At 41.2% G+C, this 12,383-nt stretch overlaps 1 protein-coding gene across 3 annotated transcripts; it reads right to left on the bottom strand.

Moving 5' to 3' along the window:
* Positions 1-2,825: 2,825 nt before the first annotated feature.
* Positions 2,826-10,187, bottom strand: LOC121380024. 3 transcript variants are annotated; one of them, XM_041508741.1, is made up of 3 exons: positions 9,908-10,187; positions 8,306-8,505; positions 2,826-5,307 (listed from the first exon to the last, which is right to left on the bottom strand). In XM_041508741.1, exons 1-3 carry the CDS (start codon positions 10,137-10,139, stop codon positions 3,241-3,243), a joined length of 2,499 nt encoding a protein of 832 aa, XP_041364675.1. In that variant the 5' UTR covers positions 10,140-10,187; the 3' UTR covers positions 2,826-3,240. The 3 variants fall into 3 exon arrangements, with proteins under 3 accessions (XP_041364675.1, XP_041364676.1, XP_041364677.1); XM_041508742.1 differs by having other exon boundaries at positions 8,306-8,522; positions 9,908-10,041; XM_041508743.1 differs by lacking the exon at positions 8,306-8,505 and having other exon boundaries at positions 9,908-10,178.
* Between the last annotated feature and the right edge of the window lie 2,196 nt (positions 10,188-12,383).

The raw sequence follows: 12,383 nt of genomic DNA, 5'->3' as shown, positions 1-12,383 counted from the left end.
TAGGGCGAGACGTAGCCCAGTGGCAAAGCGTTCGCTTGATACGCAGTCGGTTTGGGATCGATCCCCGTCAGTGGGCCCTTTGGGCTATTTCTTGCTCCAGCCAGTGCACTACAACTGGTACATCAAAGGCCGTGGTATTTACTACCCTGTCTGTGGGATGGTACATATAAAAGAACCCTTGCTGCTAATCGAAAATAGTAGCCCATGAAGTGGCAACTGCAGGTTTCCTCTCTTAATATATGTGTGGTCCTTAACCATATGTCCGATGTCATATAACCGTAAATAAAATGTGTTGAGTGCGTCATTAAATGAAACATTTTCCTTCCTTCCTGAATGCATTTGTCTGTTAGATATGCATTGTTGGGAGGATGGGAGGACAACTCCCATAATTAATGTGCAAACACAGCCCTGATTCCCAGGTGCATATGCAGGAATTTATGAGGGGCGTCTAGACAGTGGCGAGCAAATTTTCTTGCATCTAGAACTGAATGCTATAATCATGTATTGTGTTGCTTGTATATTGAGATTTAATGAGGGTTGCTTTCCTTCTTTCACCATCTAGACCTGTTAGTGTTTTTATTATAACGCTTAATACGTAATGGTTTGATATCAAAATTGTGCAGATGGAAAAAGGTAGGTGTGTGGCATGGATGGCCACAAGAGTCAAGCAGCCGTCTCGATTGAAGAGACGACTGGGATGTGGAAGTGGACAGCAAAAGAAGTTGAAAGAAGAGAGCTGTGTAACTTTATTGAGGTGAGTTGCAGGTTTGTAGGTTGATTAAACCTAGTGTCCATTTTTACAGGTTGAAACTAGGGTCTGCCACCTTAATTAAAAAAATATTTGTTAAAAAGTAAAACAATTGCATATGAAAGTAGAAGATAAATAATAGATTCACACACTATATTCATTTTTAATTTTATTTCTCCACAAAAGTAGATGTTTACATATCAGAAAGGGGCATTAACCAAAAACTATGTGATATATATATATATATATATATATATATATATATATATATATATATTTATATTAAGGTCATCCATGTACATTTGGCAGTTAGACTAAGGTACTGTAAAACGCACCCTATTGAAATCTTAAGTTTATATCTAACCCGAGCTCGGAGTACAGTTCCTACCAGGTAATCATCCCCATCCCTCCCCTCATCCCATAAGGGTGATACCACCCATAATCGCACCTGTGATGTGGGTGATAAGATATGTTCACTTACACACTTTAAACTGGTTTAGCTAAAATGCTTTTTGTTTAAAATGACGAGTGTTCACACAACGTTTGTACAGAAACGCAAAAACGCAACCCTCGGAGAAGCACGTGCATCATGAAGTTCTGTAACTTTGCATGCAGAACCTTCCGTTGGTGGGGCATAAAAGGCCACATCAGCAGTAATTCAAACAGACTGAATAACGACACTGTAAGTAACGCAATAATGGCCAGATTGACGTCAGCTCAACGCAATAATGCCATTGGGAGATTGCAAGCAGGGGCAACTCAACAAGTTGTATCAAGGCACTTTGGCATCTCCAGACAGACCATCTCTGCTTTATTGACATGGTACAACACCACTCAAAGTGTTAATGACAGGCCAAGGTCAGTTCGTCCCAGAGTAACCACCGCCGCTCAAGATCGATACGTCCGGGTGTATCATCTTCGAAATCGAACCACAACAGCCATATAAAGACGTCGAGGGGAACGTTATGCTCCAAACTGCGTGCAACAAGTCGACCGTTTTGGTGGTGGCAGTGTCATGGTATGGACAGGAATCCATCATGGTGGTAGGACGGCTCTTGTGCATGCGGCAGGTGCACTGGCGTGCATCAGATATCGAGACGAGATCCTACAGCATCACGTCATACTGCACATGAACATCAACGGTGGAATGTTTCAGCATGACAATGCCAGACATGTTGCACGTGTTAGTCAGGAGTTCCTGCAACGCCATAACGTCCAGACATTACCTTGGCCTGCCCGTTCACCGGATTTAAACCCAACAGAACATCTATGGGATGCACTGGATCAGCGTGTGCGCCGGAGGAATCCACCACCCCAGAAACGTCCGCAACTTCTTATGGCACTGCACCATGAGTGGCAGAACATTCCACAGCGTGTTGTGCAATGTTTGATTGCTTCCATGCATCGCTGTTGTCTGTCAAGCTGTCATCAGGGCTCGTGGTGGTCATGACCGATACTGACATTTTGCCCACCCCTATGTCACACACATGCCTGTGTACATGTTTCAGGTGGATTCCCAGAGATACCGTTTCAGACATGTACAGAGTAATCACTTCCCATGGCGTCTTGATCTGGTTGCAGGTATCATGTCTACCAGGGTTTTTGTGGTTGTTTTATTTGTTTATTAAACTTTGAAAATCAATGTCAAGTTGTTGTTTTTTTTTTGTTTTTTTTGTGTGTTTTTTTTTTTTTGGGGGGGGTTGAAGAGTAATATATGTGTCACTTTGTTCGCTGGCATGAATTGTACATTGTATTTTGTTTGACTCTTATTTGCAGTGTGTTTGTGTGTGTGTGTGTGTGTGTGTGTGTGTGTGTGTGTGTGTGTGTGTGTGTGTGTGTGACACATTGAGAATCGTTATTTTTTATCATATATAGGCCCAGTACACAAAATATACAGTACAATTACTGGTGTGTTTGTTTTGGGTTGTTTTCTGTATTTTGTTGTTGTTGGGGGTTTTTTTTTTTTTTTTGTTTGTTTGGGGGTATTGTGTGGGGTTTTTTTGGGAGGGTTTTTTTTTGTTGTTGTTTGTTTTTTTCTCTTTTTTTTTGGGGGGGGGGGGGGAGTTGAGAAGGGGTTCGGGGATGGGGTTTTTTTTGTATGTTTTGTTTTGTCAAGATGTTTGGCCAATCAGAAGTCTCGACTGAAACTATGATGATACGATTGGAAGTTAATGCCAATGATAACCAATATAGTCTTTTCCTTAAGTTTATGTCAAACAACAACAACAAAAATGTTTATAATACTTTTTATTTTCAAAATATTTCATTATACATGTATATACTTTTTTGGCAAACGAGAACCATAAATAAGAAAAAACAAAAAGTCAATGTATCAAAATTATTTTTTTAAATACTGGTCAATGTCATAAACAAATATGTGTATATTTTTGGTTTAATAATGATTTAACTTTTAAGTAGGATTTGTGTTTCAGCCATTCCACAATGACCCACCCACCGATTTGTTACATGTTTAACAGTCATGTAAATATTAACTAAAAACCTTTCTGAAATATTGCGTGTCGCGTGAACGTAACTGACGAAATATGCTTAAAGTCCAAGTTTGAAATGACATTCTCCTTGCGAATAACGAAGTCGTCCATGGCTTTCTGGAATTTCGCGTAAAAGTCGCGGGACGTCGCCGTGACTTTAAAGCCGGGGACTGTATAATCGGGAAATTGTTTTGTCACGTGATCGTCATATTGAGAAGACTTGAATGGTTCCACAGTGCTCAACTGCTGCCATTCCTCAACTGAGATTTCATTCAGCATGCTCGGTAATATCGGTTTTGTTTTACACTTTTTACCATGACATTTAGCCGTGCTTTCTTTGACAATCTCGGGATATCTTTGAGGCAGGTTAGCAATCGGTCGTTTGTCCGTCTTGCCCGTTGTGATATTTGGCAGAGTGAAGTTCTTGTTTCGCTTTGCGGCGTCAAAAAGAGTCTCGTTCAGTTCATCTTCTATGTCTTCCGCCTCGCCAGGCTCCAGCTGACCTTTCAACATTGCCAGCTTTAACCTGCGCTTTAAGATACCAATTTCGTGTACGCACATCGTGCGTTCCTTTTTCTTTTTCTTTGTGGACTTCGTTTTCACAGGACTTGATTGACGGATCATAGGAATGAATCCTCCTTGTAGAATTCCAGGAGTCAATCCTCCTTGTTGAATTCTATCGGTGCATCTTCCTTGTTGAATTCCTGGAGTCAATCGTCGATGAATTCCTGGAGTAAACCCTCCTTCTGTAGAGAACGACGATTCGGCAGACGTAGGTTTTCTGACTGGGCGGTTTGCTTTCAATAGGCTGTCGTCTTTCACTTTGTTTGCAGATCGTCTGCCACTCTTCAGTTTCGATTTTCCCGTCTCGTCTGGGCTTCCAGTCGGAGATGAGACTCCACTTGCTCCTTCTCTTCTGCCCCGTCTCCTTTTCCTTTTAGAAGATTTTCCTGTCCATCTCTTATTCCATCTTTGCGGTTTTTTGTTAATTTCTTCTTCTATATCTTTGAACGAATTCCGTCTTCTCGCATCGGTCTCGTCTACCCAGTGTATGAAGTCAACGCCAGACGGCGTTCGGGTGCATACTTTAATCAAGGAGAAAGACTCTACTGGTACTACTGGTACGTCTTCAATAGGTTTAACTTTTGGACGAGATTTCTCAAATTCTACCTGTGCTTCTTCATATTCACTTCGCCTGGTTTCTGATTCCAGTATGCGTTGATTCTTTCTCTCTTGCAGTTTCTTCTTGGTACTTCTGTGGAACTTATCCACTACCAGGTCTTCTCCAGATTTGTATTCAAATGGTTTCTTGGGATAAATGAGCTTATCCGAAAGCCACTTATCCAGAACTTCCTCCTCTGTGTTCTTGGTATCATCAGATTTGATGGTGTGCCCTGTAAGGCGTTCGACCTCCTTGGCATACCATGAGAGGTCGGGATATCCGTCTGAGGAATCTTCAGACAGACTCGAACAGGCTTGACGCAGACCGTATTGAGGTTGATTTTGGCGCAAGCTAGATGAAGTCAGATTCTGATGCAGGCTAGGCACGGCCAGGCTTGTTTCAGTCAAATGTTCTAAATTCCAGCGGTCCCGGGACAGACGTTGGAGATCCAGACTGGGTCGACGAGCACCAAATTCGCGGTCTTCGCTGGGGCTCGCTGAAGTCAGGAACTCTCTTGACGCCACGGTATAACTGGCGCTCTGCTTGCATTTTCTGTTAAAATGGCACACACTGTATTTCAGAACATCTTCCAGTGATTGTCTGTTTATCGAAGGTTTGGATCGGTACTCCACGCTTAGTTTCAGTGGAACGTGGACTAGGGGGAGTTTCGTGGGACTCAGCATTCTGTCGTGGAATTCAACTGATTTTCTCGCTATTCGAGTCTGGAGCGCTGAATCCTTGTCCGTTGGTAAATAGTCTGAAAAATTATCAAGATCTGTAACTCTTTTCGCGGTCATTGTCTTTCTCGAATCTGCTTGGAAATCTGGAGAATCGGGTTCGTTCCACTGGGGTTTGTTTGCATAGTAAGTTAATTCTATAAGAAGAAATTCAGTGACATAACTGATACCCTGTAAAAAAAAAAATAAAAAAAATAATAATAATAATAATAAATTTAGCATGAGTTTATTTAGGGCAAATTTATAACATACAAACTGGTTTGGGTTTACATTTTTTTTTAATTCATCGTGAAACGTTTTAAAATTGTTTTACAAATTGGTCAAAGCGCCTCAAAAGGCAGTTTGATGGTTTTTCGCTGTAACAAACACCAATTGTCATTAAAGTCATTAAAGTCACAGACGCTATTTTCTAAAAACGCACGCTTGTCTAAGAACTAATGGTTAATATGACAGACTAGTTATTTTAAACAGTATTTCCCAGTTTAAACACCACAGACTTTAACTTCTCTCTGTTAGCCCCTGCGCGTGCTGTAACCTCACCGTGGTGCAGGGGTGTAACATTCTCTTTGAGAATGGCCAATACAGCACACATTGAAGTTTAGAATAAAAGTCAGTATCTCTCTGTGATATTTGTATTTGTATTTTGCACAGTTCTTTACACTGTTTTTATTTATATCTTGAATTTTTCTGTTGATGTTGATCATCACCTTATTTGTTTCCATTACCATAGTTTGACACCCAATAGCCGATGTATTTTTCGTGCTGGGGTGTCGTTAAACATTCATTCATTCATTCATTCATTCTCTCTGTTATAACCGTATCCAAATGTGTGTTGCAGGTTTGTAGATTAACTAAACTTAGTGTCTATTTTCACGGGCTGAAACTACGGTCTGCGCCTTTTCTTCTTCTTCTTCTTATTTTTGTGCTTATATCCAATTAATGTTCAAGCACGCTGTCCTGGCCACACCCTTCAGCTATTCGCGATGTCTGTCCAGGACAGATGGTTAGTTGTTAGTGGTTAAATGAGAGAGAAGAGGGTGTCGTGGTCTTACACCTACCCATTGACCACGACAGCACCGAGGCCGGTCTGCGCCTTCAACATTTGACGATTCGACCACTCTGGACTGGCTCCGCGCCGGTTGTGGGTGTGGATCTAATTGCCAAACGTGGTAGTCCTATAAATCTTCCATCAAACTGATGTAAAGAAAATATTTTTAAAATTGACGGAAAATATGTTCACTAATGAAATGAAGTAAATCTTACTTGTTTGTGTTTACTTCATCAAATGTGACTGATGGCAAAATACTACAAACATACGTCAAATACGTTATTCTTCTAATTTTAAAGCCTGTCAATAATTTTATTAACAAAATACAAAACGCTAATCCAGTTTTAAAACCCATTTACAAAATAAAGTTAAACCAAAACCATAATGTTTGCGATAACTTCGCCCTTAGAATTGGTCGTCTTCGTTACAACTTTCTGAAATTTAGGTTTAGATTTCTGGGTAAAATAAAACGTTTGAAATTTCGACATTAAAATTGGGAATTTTCCCCTTCAAAATTGGTACCCAAAACGGGATTGTGTCAAATATTGCAATTAGGGTTTGTTTGTTTGTTTATTTGTTTTTGAATCCTCACCACTAGTGCATATTGATTAATTAACCATCGGCTTCTGGATGTCAAACATTTGTCAATTCTGATACTCTTCAGAGAAAACCTGCTACATTTTTCCATCAATAGCAAAGGATTTTATATGCAATTTCCCCATAGACAGAATGGCACATACCATGGTCTTTGATATGCCAGTCGTAAGGCATTGGTTGGAACATGAAAACCCCCAATCGGAGAATGCTTCCACCAAGGAGGTTCGATCCTCAGACCCAAGTACCTCAGGCGAACGCTATGCCGACTGAACTTGTTCATGCTCCCGCAATTCAGGAAGAATGGAAATTAAGCGCGTGACGTCACAGAGACATTCTACCCTCCCCCACCCCCGTATATATTCCTGCGTACATGTTTTCCCACCCATACCCATGATGAAGAACTGGTTGCTCCTTTGATAAATATGCGACACAGCCTACATTTTCTGTTCAGTTTTCATTTTACCCAGAATTCTTTAAGAAGTCACTATTTACGCCGAGTGACAGCACATTACCAGTTCGATACGCTCGTGTTAGCTATGCAGGGATATTGTGTATGATTAGTTCGAAACGGACGTTGAAAGTGCGTGGTTATTTAGTAAAATTCACTTGATGTGTGCCTTACACTAGTGTAGATAAGTGTACAAATATAAAGATATGGCGCTAGCCCTGTGGTAAAGCGCTCGGCTGATGGGCAGTCGGTCTAGGATCGATCCCCGTCTGTGGGTCCATTGGACTATTTCAAAGACCGTGTTATGTGCTATCCTGTATGTGGAATTGTGCATATATTATAAAAGACTTTGTTAGTAATGGAAACATGTAGAGCGTTTCCTCTCTAAAGACGTAAAACTTACCAAATGATTGACATCCAATAGCCGATGATTAATAAATCAATGTGCTCTAGTGGTGTCGTTAAACAAAACAAACTTTACGCCGAGTGACAGCACATTACAATTTCGATACGCTCGTGTTAATTATGCAGAAATTATGTGCAGGATAAAAGTACAAATAGCCAAATATTGCGCTTGCATCTATGATATTGCTATTTTTAATACTGCGATGAATAAAAGTAGATGGTGTTGGTACGGGGGGGGGGGGGGGGGCATAGGCCTACGAGACAGGGGCAGGGGGGGGGAGGCAACTGCCTCTCTTGTGCTGGAGCAAAGTCTCAAATTTGGGCATAAATTATACAGATATTCGGAAAAAATGTGCCATCCTGAGACCTTTTTAACCATGTATTTCCATCAGTTTTCTCTTAAAATTAGTTGTAATCCACATAAAAATGCGTAGTGATTTGTTTCTAACCTTATATTGCTGTTTTGTAATAATGCTAATATTAATAAATGTTATTATCCAGATTCGGGCATTTTCGTTTAATTCGAGTAAAAGCCAGTCGCCCCCCCCCCCCCCCTTGCAAAAATGGGATCCCCCTACGCCTATGGGGAGGAGGGGGGTGGGGGGTAACCCACTCAGTCCCCGCGACTCTGACAGGTCGGTTACTGTTAGTTTTAAAGCAGTGCGATAAACCTGGTTGTGTTCCGTTTTGAAACATGGTCGTATGGGATGGCGGTTTTTGACGTAGGCGGAGTGCGTCTGGCAGACGACCTTATGGTCTCGTTCCATGCTGTACATGGCGTGAAGGAGCAGGTCCAGAAGCTCCCCTTCCATGACGCGCAGACTGCACCCCTCTCCCCACGAACTCGAGTACAGGTACTCCCAGAAGAGCTCTGAAAAGTAACAAACACTACAAGAAAGAAGAAAGAAATGTTTTATTTAACGACGCACTCAGCACATTTTATTTACGGTTATATGGGGTCAGACATATGGTTAAGGACCACACAGATTTGGAGAGGAAATCCGCTGTCGCCACTACATGGGCTACTCTTTCCGAGTAAGGGATCTTTTATTTGCGCTTCTCACAGGCAGGACAGCACAAACCATGGCCTTTGTTGAACCAGTTATGGATCACTGGTCGGTGCAAGTGGTTTACACCTACCCATTGAGCCTTGCGGAGCACTCACTCAGGGTTTGGAGTCGGTATCTGGATTAAAAATCCCATGCCTCGACTGGGATCCGAACCCATTACCTACCAGCCTGTAGACCGATGGCCTAACCACGACGCCACCGAGGCCGGTCAAGTGTAAAACAAAACTGGAATAACTTAGGTGCACATTTCCTTGTTTTTCTGGGTTATTTTTTTTTCTGGGTTATTTTTTTCCGACCCCCCCCCCCACCCCCCACCCACCCCAAAAAAGAAGATTGCTCGCCACATTCTGCCCCCACCCCCACCCCCACCCCCACCCCCGTATATATTCCTGCATATGCGCCTGTATTGTAAAATATTCGTGGTGAACTATTCACATAAAATTATATGTATATAAGGTCATACCTAGCATAAAATATCTGATGGAGGTGGGAGAGGGGTAGTATATATATATATATATATATATATATATATATATATATATATATAAACAAAAATAGGCCTGGCTGTTTTAAACTAAAAAGGCGCATAGTCGATAGATACGACCCTGATGTGTGCGCATGTAGTGCGCGTGTGTGTGTGTATGTCTGTCTGTATACATGTGTGTGTGTGTGTGTGTGTGTGTGTGTGTGTGTGTCTGTCTGTATGTGTGTATGTGTGTGTGTGTGTGTGTGTGTGTCTGTCTGTCTGTCTGTGTGTGTGTGTGTCAGTGTGCACGAGCGTAGGAAGGTGCCATAAAATTGGGGGGGGGGGGTACACTTTATATTTACACTATTATAAAGCAATTGTAAAGCAAATTATCTGAAAAGTGGGGGTCACATGCCCCCTTGCCCACCCCCGTTTCCTACGCCAGTGGTGTGTGTGTGTGTGTGTGTGTTTGTGTGTGTGTTGTTGTTGTTGTAGTTGGGGTTTTTTGGGGGGGTGGATTTTTTTTAGCGGGGGACACCCAATATTTTAGTATTCAATTTCAGGGCTATACCTAACCTAAAATAAGAGTGGGCCAGTAAAAAAGGTGAATCCGGACATACACATAGGCCTATAAGCCCTATTATAGAGCCTAAAACGGCCACTTTAAACTACTTGGATTTTCACGGGGGGGGAGAGATGGAGCCTATGGCCTTGATTTCTAGTGTTTGTATAAAAACCTGAAGATAGTCGTCGGTAGTTGGGCGCCTCCCTGGAATTAAGCTTAGTGTAGTCTTCACAGAGAACCAGGGATCGACAGCGAGACAGAAACTGGCTGGAAGGTTGATATTCTTCTTGGTCTTCATCCTTTACGTGTCTTTCCTCATATGGGTCGAGCTTAAAGCAAACTCCCTTGGCGTTCCTGTCAAATACTCTATGAGCCTTGCCGTAATATAAACCATGGTCATTCATAGCAGAAGTCGTCGTCAAAGTTGGAATTTTCGCCTTATGAAATCTTAACATATGACGTCATTTGCTCTGATGACGTAGAATTAAGTAACTGGCTTGCCTATGGCCTACCCACCCCCACTTCCATAAGGGTCGGGGGTGGGGGTTGTTATCCCGAACCCCATCCCCCTGGTGTATATGTATTTAGCCGCTATTGCTTGCATATATCTTTTATTCCTGTTACGCCCTTGACATTGACTTTTACTTCACCCTCAAAATATACTTTGTTTATTTTAAGAATAAACTGGTTTGATTTGATTTGATGGCCTAATTGAACGTTTAATCCATCCTAAAACCATCAGGCCTAGGGTAACAGAGTGATGATTCACTTCTCGACCTAATTTAAGATTTAAGTCAGAACTCTTACCGCACCCTCCAACACAAATTAACACACATTAAGCGACATACCTACTGAACATAGCACCCACCCACCCCCACCTCTCTCTCTCTCTCTCTCTCTCTCTCTCTCTCTCTCTCTCTCTCTCTCTCTCTCTCTCTCTCTCTCTCTCTCTCTCTCACTGGATTTAATTCAGGCACCATGTTGAACAGTATAAGTAACAGGAGATTTTCGCTACAACGTCAAATGTGTGACTGTCGTGTCGAATTGTCAGTAATGTGTCTGAGCACAATGGGCATCGACAGTGGTACAACGTCGCCTCATGCATTGAACTTGATCGATGTGGCGGTGGTAGCGTCATGGTGTTGGCAGGAAGTCATGACATCGGACAAAACAACCTTATTATTTATATACATATATATATATATATATATAGAGAGAGAGAGAGAGAGAGAGAGAGAGAGAGAGAGAGAGAGAGAGAGAGAGAGAGAGAGAGAGAGAGAGAGAGAGACACACAGACCCAATCAACATTGCAGTATTGGCCCGATACTGGACCAATAAATCCAGTTCCGTTGGGCCAATATCATCAACCAGTACTGGCCCAATAGATTTTTGCTCATCGGCGGGGTATTGGTCCAGTACAGTTTTCCAGTATTGGCCCAATACTGGCCCAGTACTGGCCCGTTATTGGCACTCTACACTAATGCGGTATTGGCCCAATATATGCAGTTGTATTGGGCCAATATCATCAACCAGTACCAGGCCAATGCTGGCTATTTATCATTATCCAATACTGGTCCAGTAGAAGTACTGTTCACAGGCCGATATTGGGCCAATGCCGTATCTCTTCATCTGTATCTGATATTACATTTGATAAAATAATTGAATAAATTCTGTTAATGTAAAATAAATTTATTTGACCTGTTATTTTGCACTCACTTGATAAGAAATGTGTTGTATTTAATTTGACATGTTTGTTCATTGCCCACAAAATGACAGTTAGTAATTACGGCACCGGGATATTAGCAGTCCTAAGGTTGGTACAGATTCTCAAAATTTTCATAAAGTTCGAACTAAATTTAGATAGACAAAAATCTAGTGTGGCCTTGTAAGTTTAAAACATTGATTTTAATTTTAAAATATCCATTAGTGTCTTCAAAACAATATAAACTGCAGACGTGTGTTTTAAGTTAAATGAAAAATTGCGATCAGATAGTTCAAATCAAGATAATTTACCAACCACTGAAATACTAATTTTGCACTGCCTGCTGTGTCATTATTGACATGCGGATGGTAACAAAAGTTCTAAGGTTTTTGGTTTTTAAATGCACAAATCATTTTGAAACCCCTGGATCATTCAGTGCTCCTGATAAGCTGCGTATCTGCGTATTGTAAAACAGAAGAAAAAACCCATGATGGAACTTAGGTTATCGGCAAAACTGACCAATTATGTGCATGTTGTGTAACCAATAAATGAAAACGTTCATAAATTTCAATCTAAGTATTAATATTGTTTACTAGAGATACATTTAATGATTTATGTGTTAGGCTGATGTGTTAGCCAATGATTATAAAGGTTTTTTCAGTTTCACTCACTTAATTTCAAAACATGGAGTGAAATACCTAACAGATCTAAAAATTATCTGGAGCACTGATCAGTTATTTAAAAAAAATAAAAACATGAGGTACAATTGTAAATATCGGAAAGACAACATAAACCACGAGTCTTTTGGCGGCCAAAGTCAGTTATATAGAAAGAATAACCAGTGTCATCGCACCACCTTTAGGAACCACAGATCTTTTGTGGCCTAAACTGTAGCGCCAACTTTACCCCATTCTCTATGAACATATTCGGCATGTTATAGAAAAAG

The sequence above is a fragment of the Gigantopelta aegis genome, chromosome 8 (genome assembly GCF_016097555.1).
Source record: "Gigantopelta aegis isolate Gae_Host chromosome 8, Gae_host_genome, whole genome shotgun sequence".
Classification (NCBI taxonomy): domain Eukaryota; kingdom Metazoa; phylum Mollusca; class Gastropoda; order Neomphalida; family Peltospiridae; genus Gigantopelta; species Gigantopelta aegis.
The sequence above is the reverse complement of the archived record's forward strand: the minus strand, read 5'-3'. Positions and strand labels throughout refer to the sequence as shown.